Below are 17,222 nucleotides of genomic sequence, written 5' to 3' on the forward strand. Positions count from 1 at the left end.
TAAATTGTTATTTATATTTTACTACAATTTAAAAAGATAACACATTTTAATTGCTACTTCTATGAGGCGAAATTAGGGAAAAATTTTTTTGTAATGAATTTTTCTGTAATGACTATTTTCATAATCAGAAAAATTTTAAATGTTTTATCATTTAAAAAAGAATGACTCAAAGCAAACATGAAGATTAATTTGGTGGGATACTATGGAGGAGAGAGAGAGTCTCAATAACAGGAGACCAGTTTGGAGGCTACTGCTGTGCTCCAGGAATGATAAAGTCCATAATGAGAGGAATAGCTATGGAAATAGAAAGGAATAAAGACTTAGGGAACAATAACCCTATGCATGTAACTGACAAATTGAATGTAGGAATGGAAAAGATGGAAGTAAAGAGTTTAAAAATATGAGCTTTCTAGCCCGGGTACTATAATGATGCTATAGTACCTTTAATAAGAAAACGTAGACGCAGCAGCCAGTTCTATGAAGGCAAGATATATAAGTAAGCCGAGTTTGAGGTGTGCTGGAGACTAGTGTTCAGAAAGGTTGGGGCTGGCTGGGCACGGTGGCTCACGACTGTAATCCTAGCACTCTGGGAGGCCAAGGCAGGAGGGGGTCGCTCAAGGTCAGGAGTTCAAAACCAGCCTGAGCAAGAGCGAGACCGTCTCTACTAAAAATACAAAGAAATTAAGTGGCCAACTAAAAATATATAGAAAAAATTAGCCGGGCATGGTGTAGTCCCAGCTACTCTGGAGGCTGAGACAGGAGGATGGCTTGAGCCCAGGAGTTTGAGGTTGCTGTGAGCTAGGCTGACACCATGGCACTCTAGCCAGGGCAACACAGTGAGACTCAATAAAAAGAAGAAAGGTTGGGGCTAAGAACAAGGTCTCTGTCAGAGTCAACTGCCTAGAACTGATAACTGAACCTCTGCTGGAACCTTTGTAGGATGAGTTCATTATGAGAAGAGGTTTGAGAAGCTATTAAAATAGATCAGAAAGGTATTTTACTACGTACTTAAACCCTTTGTTGTGTGTTGCAAAGGGCTGTAATTTGAGCAAATGAAAATTAATTTCAGAGAGTCCTCACTGTGTGGTAAGTATAAGCAGTTTTATGCTATTGAACTGTAACAGGTCAAATATTTTACCTATGATCTTATTTGGTTTTTGGATGGTGATATAAACCTTTGATTAAAAATAACTTATAAAAAAATAACTTATAAGATCTTCTGTTTTATTTCTCTCTAGTCATTTTAGCTTTCTATTTTGTAAATGTTTTCACAATATGCTAATTCTACATATTAGTTTTCATTAAGTCACATAAACCTTAGAGATTTGCTAAAGGGAATTTTAAAAATAAAAATGCATCATCAGTTATATGTTTGAAAAGTTTGACTAGCTTGAGTGGTTTTCTTTGAACAAATTAAATTTTTTATTATTGTCTTTTAGTACACTTTAGAAGAATGACAAGCTTTTAGAATATTTGTAAATACATCTGTCTTAAAAATACAGTGTGCTTGGTTTTCAAAAACTGTCTCATAGCTACTAATTTGAATTTCAAGTGTAAAAACATTTTTAAATGTATGAGAATAATAATACAGATAATTTTAATGCTTATAGTAGATTTCATTCAGAACATCTTTGTATGGTACAGGTAATATTTTATCAGAATCTGCATGGGGGATGTAAAAATTTTGTGTTGTACAATATCTCTTTAAAATGAATATACTGCCAAATCATATATCCAATCTGCTGGAGCCAAACAGAGTTAATACATAGCTTCACAGAAGTGGATTAGCAAATGAAAAGAAGTGCTCTGAACCCAATAAAGAAAAATAGGAAGTATCAAGAAAATACTCACATCCTCCTGTCTTGTCCTTCAAGCTTTTAGGTCTTTGTGTGATGAGGCCCCTTTGGGGATACCCAGGTAACTGTCTCTGTGCTTTGGCTCCAGGAAGGAGAGCAAACTGGGGATCTCTGGGGCAGCATCCTGGCTCTCCATCCAGCCCTTCCCTAGGCCATCCACCCCCTACTAGTTTCTTTCATAAGTAGACAGGGTAAGTGGGCCCCCTGCCCTAAAATATTAATCTCATGGTCTGTCATTCCACCATTCTGGTTTTAAGTCTTTCTATTTTTAAAAAGATTTTATCTTTGAGAGACCCCCTTTTAAAATGCAAATACCCCTGGGAGAGGTCAGACCTTAGTTCTCAGTTAACATCTTGATTATAAGTTAGTACCTAAGTTAGCTTAGTACATATTTGGCTGAGAAGAATGAACCCCTGGTTCAAAGTGATCAACTGGAAGGAAACTGGCATTTAGAAAACTTATTATTTTATTATTATTGGTAGCTAATATGTACTGAGGCCATATTATTAAGTGCCCGGAATTGTCTTCTAAGTTAATTCCTTCACCAATCCTATTGGTATTATTACTGTTATTTTACAGATGAAAAAACTGAAGTGCGTAAAGTATAAATAATGTCTATGATCACATACTAAATACAGCCAAATGTAAAACTCAGGCATTTGGATTCCAGTGTGTGCTGTCTAGCCATTTTGCTGTGATACCTCCCCTCTGCTATAAACATCTCTCAGAAATGACATCTGGTCAAGGGTTTACTCTTTTCACTAGTTTTCATGGAATAGAATCATGTTCAATTGTAGGTGCCTCTTCCTGTTGAAGGTCAAGAACCTTGCTGTCCTCTAAATAGGTTTTTTAGTGACAACTGCAATAAAATAGGCAAATTCTTTGTATCCAAGGAAATGTTGCTATAAAATAGAGAAGGGAGTAAAAAGCCTAGTGTATAATGTTGCACGTGTATAACACTATTTTTGAGCTGTTTTAACTTAAAACTTACTGTATAATTAACATGTTATTTTTAAAATTTTGAAAATGTGGATTAGTAAAAAGAAAATACAATAATCTAGAATCCCAATACCCAGAGATAACCCCAGAATAAATATATATATTCTCTCCAGGCCTTTTATATTGAACCTTCTCTGAATGTTGTGCAAGGTATTATTAACCCATTCTACTTCTTTAAAATTTTTAAATGAAATGCTTTTCTTTGAGTGTAAATAAATGGCATTTCCCTCTTCATCTCTGCAAGGATGTTGAAGTAAAATTAGTCTATGATTTGCCAGAAACACGTTTAACTAAATTTCCTCTACATTCTTTATTTGATCTTTTTTGTATAAAAAAGGTAGTAGACTTTGGGAGGCTGAGTTGGGAGGATCACTTGAGGCCAGGAGTTCAAGACCAGCCTGGGAAATGGTGAGACCCTGTCTCTACAAAAAAAAATTAAAAAGTATTAGCAGAGTGTGATGGCATATGCCTATAGTCAGAAGACTGAAGCAGGAAGATCACTTGAGCCCAGGAGTTTTGAGGTTGCAGTGAGATGTGATGACAGCACTGCACCTAGCCACGGTGACAGCGAGACCTTGAAAAAAAAAATAAGGTAGTAGAGAGTCCTAGATTCTTCCCCTAACCTCCAAATTGAATCAATTCTGTCAACCCATGTTTATTAAGTGCTGATTCTACCGCTGCTTCCTCCTTTAAAACTGCTACACTGCTACAGCTTTAATTTCATTATAATCTCTGGACTAGTTGTCTCTTTTAATCCTTTATCCCTCTTCTAGAGCTGTTTGCCATTCAGATCCCTTTGTAACCTACAAGTCTAATCATGTCATTCTCCTCTACAGGACTCCTCAGTGGCTTGATACTGCTCATAGGCTCTAGAAGCAATATTGGGGATAGCTGGGGCAAGTGATTCCCTGAGTGCCAGGACCCAGCAAGTGAGTCTAGATTAGAAGGAGAGTTGGGAGGTGTCCAAGTTTCAGATGCCCACATCCCCTTGGCCCCACTGACTACACATTAATGGAGGAGGGCCAGAGCAAGGGTCCCCAAAGTGTCACATCTGGTCCCTGGTTGTCTGGGTGTAAAGGCAGACTGCCACTGTGTGTTGAGGTGAAAATGTTTGGTGGCAATAAGGTTGGAAGTGGGGAGACCATTTAGGAGTCTAATTGCAGGTCAGGCTTGATTGTGCCTTGGTCCAGGTTGGTGGCAGTAAGGTAATAAGTAGTCAGATTCTAGATAGATATTGAAGTTAAAGCCAACTGTTTTTCCTGGCAAACTGATGTGGAGAAAGAGAGGAATCAAGAATGAGGCCGGGCGCGGTGGCTCACGCCTGTAATCCTAGCACTCTGGGAGGCCTAGGCGGGCGGATTGCTTGAGGTCAGGAGTTCGAAACCAGCCCTCACAAGAGCGAGACCCCGTCCTACTATAAATAGAAAGAAATTAATTGGCCAACTAATATATATAGAAAAAATTAGGCGGGCATGGTGGCGCATGGCTGTAGTCCCAGCTACTCGGGAGGCTGAGGCAGGAGGATTGCTTGAGCCCAGGAGTTTGAGGTTGCTGTGAGCTAGGCTGATCCCCGGGCACTCACTCTATCCTGGGCAACAAAGTGAGACTCTGTCTCAAAAAATAAAAAATAAAAAAAAGAATGATACCAAGGTTTTTTGACCCATTCTCTGTAAAGATATCAAATAATGGAATATATTAATCACTGATATCTCACTTTTGCCATTAGCAACTATTGTTGAATCTTAGGAGTTCTAATAAAATACCATATTTGACCAGATTTTAGACCTCAGTAAATTTTGAAGGAAGAGAAGTAAATTTAAAATGTGCACATGAAATGTGTGCACATGTTATTGAGTCTGTCATTACCTGATGTCTAACAGTTAAGGAATGAAGGGCTCTGATTACTAGGAGATTTTACAAAAGAGGTAGGAAGAAACCAAAAATCAATTTTACCTTTGCAGTTTCCTAGGCCCTGTAGGTTGCACCTGCAGATACCATTGCAATTCATAGTCTTACTGCCCTAAAGATTTAAAGCATTAATCATGATCCACACAAAGTTTTCAGTTCTGTAACTAGGTCCCCACATACACCCTGAACTTTATGTTGAATTAATAATTTAAAAAAACATTTTGTGGTCATTACTTTTTAAATAGATTTCTGTTCATTATTAAGTTCCTGTAGCGGAAGTGTTCCTGACTTTAACTGATAAAGGAGCAAGTTCTTGGTAAAATCATATAGGCTTTTTCTTATTTGTTTAGCTTATTAGCTTATAATTTCAGATATGATTAGGCCTGCTAAAATAATAATAAACCCTCATTTTATGGCTATCCACTTCATATTCTTCCTCTTTTCTCTTTATTTGCATACACATCCTTCTGTATTCATGAGAGTAGTCAAACAGGAAGGCATATTCTCCTTTTTTCTTTCTCTCTCCCTAAAGCAAATTGTCAAGTCTCTCAAGTCTGAGTATGTTATAGAGCCATAAAGTAAAGGTAATTATTGATTTACTAAATGGAAAGCCAAGTTTAATGGTAATTAAGTAGACTATTTAATATTTGTTTAAATATATGGAATATTAAGATTTGTTCACTATAACTACCATTATAGCTACCACTTATCGAGCATTTATCATCTGTCAGATAAATATTGTATCGTAATTCTTCAACAATTCAACTGAAATTTGTATGATTTTTTCTTTTATGGATGAAATTTATAGAAGTTAAAATGTGCTCAAAATCATATAAATTTAATAGTATATGGCAGAAGTAGGAGTCAAACCTTAGTTTTTCTGCCTCAAAACCCTTTTATCTATGATTTTGCTTTTATCTATGATTATGCTTTAGGAACTCCACATAGGGCACAGAATGTTTTGTAAATATTATATTTGAGATATATTGAGATATATCTGGGTCTTGCCAGCCCCTATTTTTAAGATAGGAATGTAGTTTTGGACACTGCCCTCAGACTATTAGGTAAAAAGAATAGATCTTATTCTAAGACATTGAAAAATGGTCACTATCCATTTTTTACCACTAGATGGTGGCAGAAAATTAAAAACAAAAGTTTTTAAAGGCACCTCACTAGAGAAAGTAAGGTGAAATGTGTCCCTTTAGAGCAAGGTGGAAGAGATTAGGAAAGTGTAGAGCAAGGGAAAAGTGAGAACTGCTAATGTTATTATGGGATCAGAGAGAGCAAATTTATGTTTTTTTTGGGAAAATACATTATAAAAAGGAAACGTATTGGGTTCTTGTTTTTATTTAATTAAAATTTGACATTGTTCTGCTTAGTTTTCAGATACGTCAAGTATTGTGAACAGAGACTTGTTTGGATTATGTGTTTCTCAGCTAGACTAAATAAATGTTAATAATGGATAAGTGCAAACACGTTGGGCAGTTGCAAATTGCTCAAGACCATTCCATTCTCAACCCTCAGAAATGGCATTGTGTGGACTGCAATACAACTGAGTCGATTTGGGCTTGCCTTAGCTGTTCCCATGTTGCCTGTGGAAGATATATTGAAGAGCATGCGCTCAAGCACTTTCAAGAAAGCAGTCATCCTGTTGCATTGGAGGTGAATGAGATGTATGTTTTTTGTTACCTTTGTGATGATTATGTTCTTAATGATAATGCAACCGGAGACCTGAAGTTACTACGAAGTACATTAAGTGCAATCAAAAGTCAGAATTACCACTGCACCACTCGTAGTGGAAGGGTTTTACGGTCTATGGGTACAAGTGATGATTCTTATTTCTTACATGATGGCGCCCAATCTCTGCTTCAAAATGAAGATCAAATGTATACTGCTCTTTGGCACAGGAGAAGGATGCTAATGGGTAAAATCTTTAGAATGTGGTTTGAACAATCACCCATTGGAAGAAAAAGGCAAGAAGAACAATTTCAGGAAAAGATAGTAGCAAAGAGAGAAGTGAAGAAAAGACGGCAAGAACTAGAGGATCAAGTTAAAGCAGAATTGGAAAGTATGCCTCCAAGAAAGAGTTTACGTTTGCAAGGTCTAGCTCAGTCCACCACAATAGAAATAGTTCCTGTTCAAGTACCACCACAACCTCCAGCATCACCAGCAAGAGATGAAGTAGTATCTACCTCAGAAGACGTAGGACTTAAAAAAATCAGTGACTCCTCAGTTAAACGAAGGCCAATAGTAACTCCTGGTGTAACAGGATTGAGAAATTTGGGAAATACTTGCTATATGAATTCTGTTCTTCAGGTATTAAGTCATTTACTTATTTTTCGACAATGTTTTTTAAAGCTTGATCTGAACCAATGGCTGGCCGTGACTGCAAGTGATAAGACAAGATCTTCTTGTAAGCATCTACCAGTTACAGATACAGTAGTATATCAAATGAATGAATGCCAAGAAAAAGATACAGGTTTTGTTCGGTCTAAACATTCAAGTTTGTCATCAGGACTAAGTGGTGGGGCATCAAAAAGCAGAAAAATGGAGCTTATTCAGCCAAGAGAGCCAAGTTCACAATACATTTCTCTTTGTCATGAATTGCATACTTTGTTCCAAGTCATGTGGTCTGGAAAGTGGGCCTTGGTCTCACCATTTGCTATGCTACACTCGGTGTGGAGACTAATTCCTGCTTTTCGTGGTTATGCCCAACAAGATGCTCAGGAATTTCTTTGTGAACTGTTGGATAAAATACAACATGAACTAGAGACAACTGGTACCAGTTTACCAGCTCTTATCCCTACTTCTCAAAGGAAACTTATCAAACAAGTTCTGAATGTTGTAAATAACATTTTTCATGGACAACTTCTTAGTCAGGTAGGTTTTTGTTTTTTCTTAAGTCTTTATTTTCATCTTGGAATTCATAAAGTGAAGCCTAAAATTGCATATGTGTACACCCAGTGTTTTAGAGCTAGTACCATTTTCAGGTCAAACTAGATTGCTTTTATAAATGTATATAAAGAAATCATCTCACTCATTTACAATTCCTTCCTTCATGAATCATTGGAAATAGTTTTATGTCCATGGTATGGAAAGATTTTTTGGGGAAGGGGAATCAGGAAACAACTTCTTAGGTTAATAATAACACATTCATTCTCTTAGGGATTGAGATGAGGAGGGTTTAATCCCAGAGAGAACAGATCTGAAATTGCTACAGTACTAGGGATAAAGTTGGTGCACATTTGAGCAATTTCAGGGACCAAGGAGTAGATCTGGAGGACTCCTATAAAGCCAAAGGGTCAAGCTCTGAAAGCTTTAACAAGTAGGCAGGGAAATTTTAAGGTGAACAGATGTGATTGCCTAAATGGTTTTCCTTTATTTCAAGCACTGCTCAGACGTTTCCTTTGTTGTAAAAAGGGGGACTATATGTAACTAGATTCTTCATCTAATGAAATTATTAAAAATTGTTATACCAACTTTTTGCTTCTCTCCCCTTAATAAACCCTTAAGAAACTGGTTCTCAAGGAGATTAAGAAAGTTGATTGCTAGAATGGCTTTTTTTTTTTTTTTTTTTTTGTCCAACTCAAGAAACTTCTTAATGTCAGCCCCTGGCAATAGTGAGTCCCCAGACTATAAACGCCAGGAGTGTACTTTGTGTCAATTTGTTAAATCTAATATCTGTATTAGAACTGGCTTCTGTATTTTGTTGCCTATGCCAGGAATGTAGCTTGTCTGAAAGGGCTTCTTTGTAACATTACATATTATATGTGGATTATTTGTTCATAGAATCTGTCTTCAATTATGTGCAATGTGTGTTGGCATTTAATCCTGCTGAGTGTTTTGCTGAAGTTACTATTCATTTCCTTCCCAGTTGCTACATTGCATCTATAAATTCTTAGAACTGCTCCATGTTTTTGTGTTTTCTATATCTGGGTGGGGGTTTTAATGTAGTGATGTTTGCTTTAAGTGGGAGTATGATGACATTATTTATGTTATATGTATTGTATTTTGAAATTATCGTTTAGTAGTTAGTTCCAAACCGTTAGTTCCAAATCTGTATAATGAAAAGCGCTTATAATTTGTATTATGGTTAAGACTGGATTGATTGGGTTAAGAAGCTATAGGATTTGTGGTTAGAAAAAAATCAGTGAAAGATGAGGAAGGAAAAAGGGTGAAGAACCTTAAAGACATAAACATGGGTCGGGCGCGGTGATTCATGCTTGTAATCCTAGCACTCTGGGAGGCCAAGGCAGGCGGATTGCTCGAGGTCAGGAGTTCGAAACCAGCCTGAGCAAGAGCGAGACCCTGTCTCTACTCTAAATAGAAAGAAATTAATTGGCCAACTAATATATATAGAAAAAATGAGCCTAGCCGGGCATGGTGGTGCATGCCTGTAGTCCCAGCTACTTGGGAGGCTGAGGCAGTAGGATCACTTGAGCCCAGGAGTTTGAGGTTGCTGTGATCTAGGCTGATGCCACGGCACTCACTCTAGCCTGGGCAACAAAGTGAGACTCTGTCTCAAAAAAAAAAAAAAAAAAAAGGCATAAACATGTTAAATGTGTATAAATATCTCTTATATTTAGACATACATAATGTATATCTATTAAATACATCCACAGTTTTGGATTTTTACCTACATTCTAGATGTGGCTAATGCCCTTGGAGCTTTTTAATGCCCAGTAGTTGAAGCCTGCCAATTAATTCATAATGGATTTAATGACAGTCTTTTAGAAGGAAAAATTATAAAATCTTGACAAGAATATAACGGTGAGAATTCTAATGGTGCATTTTCAGATGAAAGTTCTATTTACTAGTAATAACGTCTAGTGAAAGGAGTTTGTTTTGATGGAAAGATTGTAATCTGAAGAACTAATATTTTTATTTGCAGGTTACATGTCTTGCATGTGACAACAAATCAAATACCATAGAACCTTTCTGGGACTTGTCACTGGAATTTCCAGAAAGATACCAATGCAGTGGGAAAGATATTGCTTCCCAGCCATGTCTGGTTACTGAAATGTTGGCCAAATTTACAGAAACTGAAGCTTTAGAAGGGAAAATCTATGTATGTGACCAGTGTAACTGTAAGTAAAGACAGTATATGCTCTGTGGTTTTCTAGGAGTGATAAAGAGAAACACAGATGAAAGGAAGCTGGAACAAATTTCTTAACTAGCAAATTTCTTAAGAAAAACAAACTTTTAAGTTCATTGAAAGAAATCAGACTAGACACTTTTACTTTATGGTTGACATTTAAAAACCATTTATATCGCCTTACTGATGGCATTTAAATTATTTTTGATCTTATAGTCATTGGGGAAAGAAAGAATTCATAAAATAAGTTTAAATTTCATATGTGGAACAGAAAAAAGTAGCAAAAAGTAAAAGCTTTTCATGTAGAGTGAATGAAATGTTTGCTTTATGAATTTTTTTGCTATATATCAAAGCATTATATATAGGTAAGTGTGTGTGTACACATATATAATAGGAAATAATATATGCTGGATTGCTGCTGTGGAAATTGGCTTCATAAAAACAAAGATTGCCAGGCATAGTGGCTCGTGTCTATAATCCCAGCTACTGGAAGCCTGAGGAGTTTGAGACAAGCCTAGGCAGCATTGTGAGACATTGTCCCTAAAAAGAAAAAAAAAAAAAATTTTTTTTTTAATTAGTTGGGGTGTAGTGGCATGAGGCCATAGTCTCAGCTACTCACGAGACTGAGGCAAGAGGATCATATGAGCCCAGGAGTTTGAAGCTGTAGTGAGCTATGGTTGTGTCACTGCATTCCAGCCTAGGCAACAGAGAGAGACCCTGTTTCTAAAAATCAATAAAAAAAGATTCTAAAGCTTTAGATACTAAACTTTCAAGGTAGTATAAAATATTGGATGTTCCAACATTGAAAAAATGTCATATGAGTTGATGATTTTCTAGAACAACTTTAACATTTTTTTCTGAGTGGTATCTAATGTGAACTCTATTATATAATAAGTAGCCTAAGAGTTATAAGGTTTTAGAAAAAACAAACCTTTTTTAAAGGTATGATGAAGTATTTTTTCTCAGACATAAATGCAAATAGTCACAGATGCTTTCATTACCTAATTTGGGAGTAGACAAATATGAATGTAAAATATAGTTTTATACAAAGTTTGTTTATATGTCTACTGGGAATACCAAATACAGGCCTAAGAGACCTGCTTTAATACATAAAGGCAAATACTTAAAATTATAAGTCAAGGAGTTACATCCCCTGTCTAGCTACACTTGGACTATATGTTGTAGGAGACAATCCAGAGAGAGATACAGAATACTTTCAGCAGCAGCCGGATACCTGGATCTCAGGGGTATAGTCCTAAAGGAAAGGCTTTTGGTGGCCAGCAGGGGTGGCTTAGAGCACAGCCTCATGACGCACTGATTCTACCTCCTACATGAAAAGCAGCTGCTGTGGCTGGAATCAGAGCTGAGGGACAAGTTGAGCTGCGGTTCTCCAACCCCTGGACCATGGACTGGTACCAGTCTATGACCTGTTAGGAACTGGGCTGCACAGCAGGAGGTGAGCGGCTGGTGAGGGAGCAAAGCTTTATCTGTGTTTACAGCTGTGTTTTCATTTGCTTGCATCACCACATAAGCTCTGTCTCCTGTCAGATCAGTGGGGGCATTAGATTCTCACAGGAGCACGAACCCTACTGTAAACTGCGCATGCGAGGGACCTAGGCTGCAAGCTCCTTATAAGAATCTAATGCCTGATGATCTGAGGTGGAGCTGAGGGAGTGATGCTAGCACTGGGGAGTGGCTGCAAATACAGACTATCATTAGCAGAGAGGTTTGCACAGTAAATGTCATAAGCTTCAATCATCCCAACACCATCCTCCCCCACCCTCTAGTCTGTAGAAAAATTGTCTTCTATGAAACTAGTCCCTGGAGCCAAAAAGGTTGGGGAACTACTGAGTTGCTCCTGGCTATCAGGAGCAAACTTTGATAGCCAGTGGCCTGCCAGAAGCTGCAGGACACAATCCACAGAGAGACCTCTGAGGGGACAATAAGAAGAATCCCAAGTTACACTTGTCTCAGATGTACTGCCAAAAGAACAAAAGTAAAGCACCGGAGTGAGGGAGGCCTCAGGTGCAGAGCTGGTAATGGCCTGCTTTCTTAGACCATCAGCCAGGGCTGGGGTCAATCCCCAGGAAGGGTGGTAGGGTGATCTGGGCAGTCAGGACACCTGTCCCCTGTATATTAAAGTATATTTAAGGGAGCATTTTAATGTTTTCCTATTAATTGGCATAGCCAAGTCCATTTTTAAATATTATAGCAGTATACTTCATTCCGTTGCCTTATTTCCAAGGTTGTTATAAAATCATGTACTTATTTTACCTGCCTAACTTGACTAGCTCATCCAGTTTCATTCTTTTTTTTTTTTTTTAATTAGATCACAAGTTTCTGGAGGGCAAAGCCCATGTCTGTATATCTAGCACAGTACAATGCCTGTAACACAATAGATATTTAATTAGTTCATGACTGAATTAAAGTGTTTATTCATCTTTTTCTTGTATTTTTAAATTTGATTTTCATTCTTTCTTTAATATTACAGCAAAACGTAGAAGGTTTTCTTCAAAACCAGTTGTACTCACAGAAGCCCAGAAACAGCTTATGATATGCCACCTACCTCAGGTTCTCAGACTACACCTCAAACGATTCAGGTTAGTAGTAGTAGTATTAGCAGTTGCCAACTCTACACTTCTAACATGATCATTTCTTGTGCTTATCATGCCTCAAAACTTAAGGAGCACATGTGATGAACTAACTTTAATACCATGATACTTGGCTAGTAGATGACTTACATTTGCTTCCCCCCACCCCCGACAGCAGAGCATTGCTTTTTTTTCTTTTGTTTTCTTTTGTTTTTAAGGAAAAAACAACAGATACTATCCATAAGTAACCATCTGATTCGCTTCCCTTGTAGAATGTGTTGCTGATCAGCAGATCCCTCACATTTCGGTGTGCTGGGTGGTATTATTCTCTTTGTAAATTTAATTCTGCTTATAGTGTTTAATATTCACCATATTTAAGGTATGAAAATTTGTAATTTAACCTATAACTTAAAACTATTTGGCCAGTTGCTTTGTCCTTAGAAAATATTTTATCTAAGGTACAGCAGTTTAAAACAATTTTTTCAAAACCCCAAAACTAGTCTTCTGAAATATATTTAGGTGAATTAATTGGCAAACTGATTGACCAAAGTGAATGGTTTCATACTTTGCATGAAACATGTTAATCTGAGAGGCTATTGTTCTCTTAAGGAATGAGACACACTGCAGAGGTTACTTAATGTGCTATGATTTGAAAACTATTAAGACCATGTTTCTCATATTAGTCGTTGCTATTTGTCTTAATAATTAAAACTACATGTTTTTAAAAATTCAAGCATTACAGAAGGTAAAGTAATAGTACCTCTTTCCTCTGAATCCCACTTCCCACAGATACTGTTAAGTTCATCATTCAGTTATTCACTCTAATTGTTACAGATATAATCAGCAAATATCATATGAATACTTTTTAATGCAAGACGTTCCATATGTCTTTGAGGAATATAAAGTGGGATCCCTTTTTCAAGATTATAGTGAGGCATGTACAGAAGTTATGGTAAAGTAGAAAAACTAAGTATCATAAACTGTATAAAAATATCTATCAGAGACTTAGAAGAGGGAGTTACCTGATGTCTCTTTCCCAAAGCCTCTCTAATGGCACATGGGGCTCTAGATCATTCGAATCTCAGTTCATATGTCACATCTTTAAAGAGGACTTTGACCATCCTGTTTTAAAGTAGTACCACCCATGATGTTATCCTATTTTGCATACTGGCAAAAACTATCTGCAATTAAATAGCTCATTTACTTATTTCTCTCCTCTTGCCAATAGAACAGAAGGTCAGTAATGACTTAGCTGTTTCTTCCTTGTATCCCAAGGCCTAGAACCATGCTCCATATAGTAGATGCCATAAACTATTTATTAAGTGAATGAATGGAGTATACACAGAAGGAGGAGCATTTAGCCTAAGGGAGCAATGTAAACAAAGGTATGGAGGAAGGAGTAGGACAGAGTATGCATCAGAAGGTTTAGTGAAAAATCAGGTGGGTCCTGCCATTGTGTATAAAGTTAAGTAACATGAAGCAGGAAGATTAGGTTAAGAGTAACAAGGGCCATAGTGATTGGAGAGATGAGTACATATATAAGATTTTACAAAGATAGAATTGTGAAAGGGCTTAAATTTTTGTTTTTGTTACTTAAACTGGTACTTAATTGCCTACTATAAACTATTGAAGAATCTCCTGTTCTTCATAGTTGCTACTTTAATTCCATCATAAGTGTTACTTAATCTGGCATTTGCAGCTCTCCTTAATTCAAATCTATTTGACTCTATCTCCTACTATTTTCTGCCTAAAATATTTTTAACTCTTTGTGCCATTTCTGATCCCAGAAATTTTGTTTTCTTTACCTCGTTTCTTTCTCCTTTCTCTTCATATATTAAAAAATACTACTGTATTTGCCAGAATGTAAGACATATAAATGTATAAAATATAAATCCCAATTTTTTTTCTTTGAGATGGGGTCTTGCTAAGTTGCCCTGGCAGTACTCCGGGACTCAAGGGATCTCATGCCTCAGCCTCCCAAGTAGCGTACACTACAGGGTACTAATCTGCCTGGCTATAAATCCCAATTTTTAAAGGACTTGTTTAGATGGGAATCCTTTTCTCTAAGTGTGTATTAGGCATGATATTAAAGTGGCTTTATAGAGAAAACATGATTTTATTCCTATAGCTTATGATTAATCATTTTTTAAAAGTAAGTATATAGCTAAAAAACTGTTATAATTACTTTTGGCAATTATACTTTTATATGGTATTAGTAAGCAACAAAACCCAGCAAATGTATTAGTAAATGAAGTCCCATACCTTATAGGTGATATTATAAAAGCAAATACTAATACTATACTTCAGTAATAAGGGCAAAATATAAAATAGAATGATTTTCTATACAGACAATATAAATAAAAAGCTAATATGGAAAAGCTAATTGGAATGAATTACCAAATAAGTAGCTACATATAGAGAAAAAGCATCCAACAAAATAACAAAAGTAGCATATATCACCCATCAGTACAGAGCAAGAAATAAGGGGAAAAAATCTAGTAGAAATTTACATTTAGTTATAGTAAATACTTAGCTATATAAGCAGAAAAGTTTGACCAAAAAAGTTCATCTTCATCCTGTGAGTTATCTTTGCAGCTAAATAAGTCTTAACCCAAAGCATTAAAAAAATAATGTTAATTTCTAAATTTCAGCTGATTCGTTATTCAGCAGTTTGGAAACTAACGCATCATTCTTTAAAAAATTCCACTGTGCAGCCCTAAGTATTATCTTTCACAGTTAAATCTCTCACAGATCCCTACAGTTAAACTTAGTCACGTATCTCTTAACTTGTGAGGGATGAGTTACACTATGAATACATTTAATTCCAAAATGTTAGAGAAACAATCCAAGCTTTACTGATGATTATAATTGTTAAGAAAACTGATAGGATGTGAACTTTTTATATTTCTAGCAAAGGTTATTGTTGTTCTGGCCTCCTGCCAGAGGTATTAGGAATGGGGAGGCTGCCGTGGATTAACTTTGGTGTTGTCACCTTGTAGGTTCTCCACTTTGAATGCAAATGGCAGACTTCTCTGTTAACATTTCCTTAATCTTTCTTATATATGTGTATTTGTGTGATTATGTCTATGTGTATGTATACACACTCTTAAATATATACATTTTTAAATTTTTTAATTTATTTTTAAAACATAAAATAATGTAATGTATATAATATTCTAGATAATGTTGTTTTGTTTTTTTTGAGACAGAGTCTCACTCTGTTGTTGGGGCTAGAGTGCTGTGGCGTTAGCCCAGCTGACAGCAACCTCAAACTCCTGGGTTCAAGCAATCCTTCTGCAATCCTTCTGCCTCAGCCTCCCGAGTAGCTGGGACTACAGCCATGTGCCACCATGCCCGGCTAATTTTTTCTATATATTTTTATTTGGCCAATTAATTTCTTTGTATTTTTAGTAGAGACGGGGTCTCACTCTTGCTCAGGCTGGTCTCGAACTCCTGAGCTCAAGCAATCCTCCTGCTTCGGCCTCCCAGAGTGCTAGGATTATAGGCATGAGCCACTGCGCCCGGCCTGGATAATGAGTATTTTTGAGGAAAAGGGAAAATGGGACTGGTAGGGGCATGAAGGGCACACAGGAGCCTTAGAGGAAGCATAAGAAATGAAACATTTTTTTTTTTAATTCTTTTTGAGATGGAGTCTCGCTTGGTTGCCCAGGCTGGAATGCAGTGGCACAATCACAGCTCATTATAACCTCACACTCCTGGTGATCTGTCTGCCTCAGCTCCCCAAGTAGCCTGGGACTATAGGTGTCACTATGCCTGGCTAATTTTTAATTTTTTGTAGAGATGGGGTCTCACCATGTTGCCTATGCTGGTCTCAAACTCCTGGCCTCAAGCAATCCTCCCTCCTCAGCTTCCAAAAGTGCTGGGCTTACAGGCTTGAGCCATGCCTGGCCAGAAAGATGACAAATATTTATCTCAACATCACAGAGGGAAGGGTCATCTACTGCAAGTATCTAGACCTAGGACATGGTCCTTTTCCCTTAATTTTGTTGATAATTTTACTCTGGTTTGGTCACAGGTGGTCAGGACGTAATAACCGAGAGAAGATTGGTGTTCATGTTGGCTTCGAAGAAATCTTAAACATGGAGCCCTATTGCTGCAGGGAGACCCTGAAATCCCTCAGACCAGAATGCTTTATCTATGACTTATCTGCTGTAGTAATGCACCACGGGAAAGGATTTGGCTCAGGACACTATACTGCCTACTGCTATAATTCTGAAGGAGGTATAGATAGGAAAAATTTTTTATGTTTCATTAGGCTTGGAAGGTAGAGTTCAGGTTTTAGCAATTTTTAAATTAGCTACTAAATCATCTTAAATCACTTATTTTCTTTTTGAAGAATGCTTCTGCAGTACTGTTGGTTTTTTAAAGAAATGGGAGTTTATGCAGAAAATTAGACACTATATATTTCTGCAGGTTTGCAGTACTTTTTTTTACTTATTAAGAGCTGTATGACTAGGATAATGAAGATAGTCTTGTTAATTAAAAGTCAGAGAGTATTATCTTTTCTTAAAGGCACACTTCCAAGAAGAGGTCTTATGCTTACTGTTTTATTTCAGTTAATTTTGTTAAATAGGGCATTTTAATCAACTTGGGGGTTACAGATATTTGTAACAAACATTCAGTTCAAGTTTAACATACAAAACTCACTTTCATTTGCTGCCTCCATGGACCCTTCCAGGACAGTGTAGTCCTAAGAAAGGTAATTGGATTGAGGTTTCACTTTTTACTTCCCCTTTTGGTACCTACAGTTGA

The 17,222-nt window shown here is 36.8% G+C and overlaps 1 protein-coding gene across 5 annotated transcripts in view; it reads left to right on the forward strand.

Moving 5' to 3' along the window:
• Window positions 1–17,222, forward strand: part of USP44 (ubiquitin specific peptidase 44) — a 49,905-nt gene that overhangs the window by 31,143 nt on the left and 1,540 nt on the right. For 3 of the 5 annotated variants that reach the window (XM_012775302.3, XM_012775304.3, XM_012775300.3), the window contains exons 2-5: window positions 6,143–7,643; window positions 9,655–9,850; window positions 12,350–12,458; window positions 16,486–16,691. In XM_012775302.3, the coding sequence (XP_012630756.1) occupies window positions 6,213–7,643; window positions 9,655–9,850; window positions 12,350–12,458; window positions 16,486–16,691 (1,942 nt within the window). In that variant the 5' untranslated portion in view covers window positions 6,143–6,212. Of the gene's footprint in view, window positions 1–6,139; window positions 7,644–9,654; window positions 9,851–12,349; window positions 12,459–16,485; window positions 17,170–17,222 lie in introns of those variants that run through there. The other 2 variants (XR_012921408.1, XM_076007094.1) reach the window with 2 other exon arrangements.

Source organism: Microcebus murinus, chromosome 10 (genome assembly GCF_040939455.1).
Source record: "Microcebus murinus isolate Inina chromosome 10, M.murinus_Inina_mat1.0, whole genome shotgun sequence".
Taxonomy (NCBI): domain Eukaryota; kingdom Metazoa; phylum Chordata; class Mammalia; order Primates; family Cheirogaleidae; genus Microcebus; species Microcebus murinus.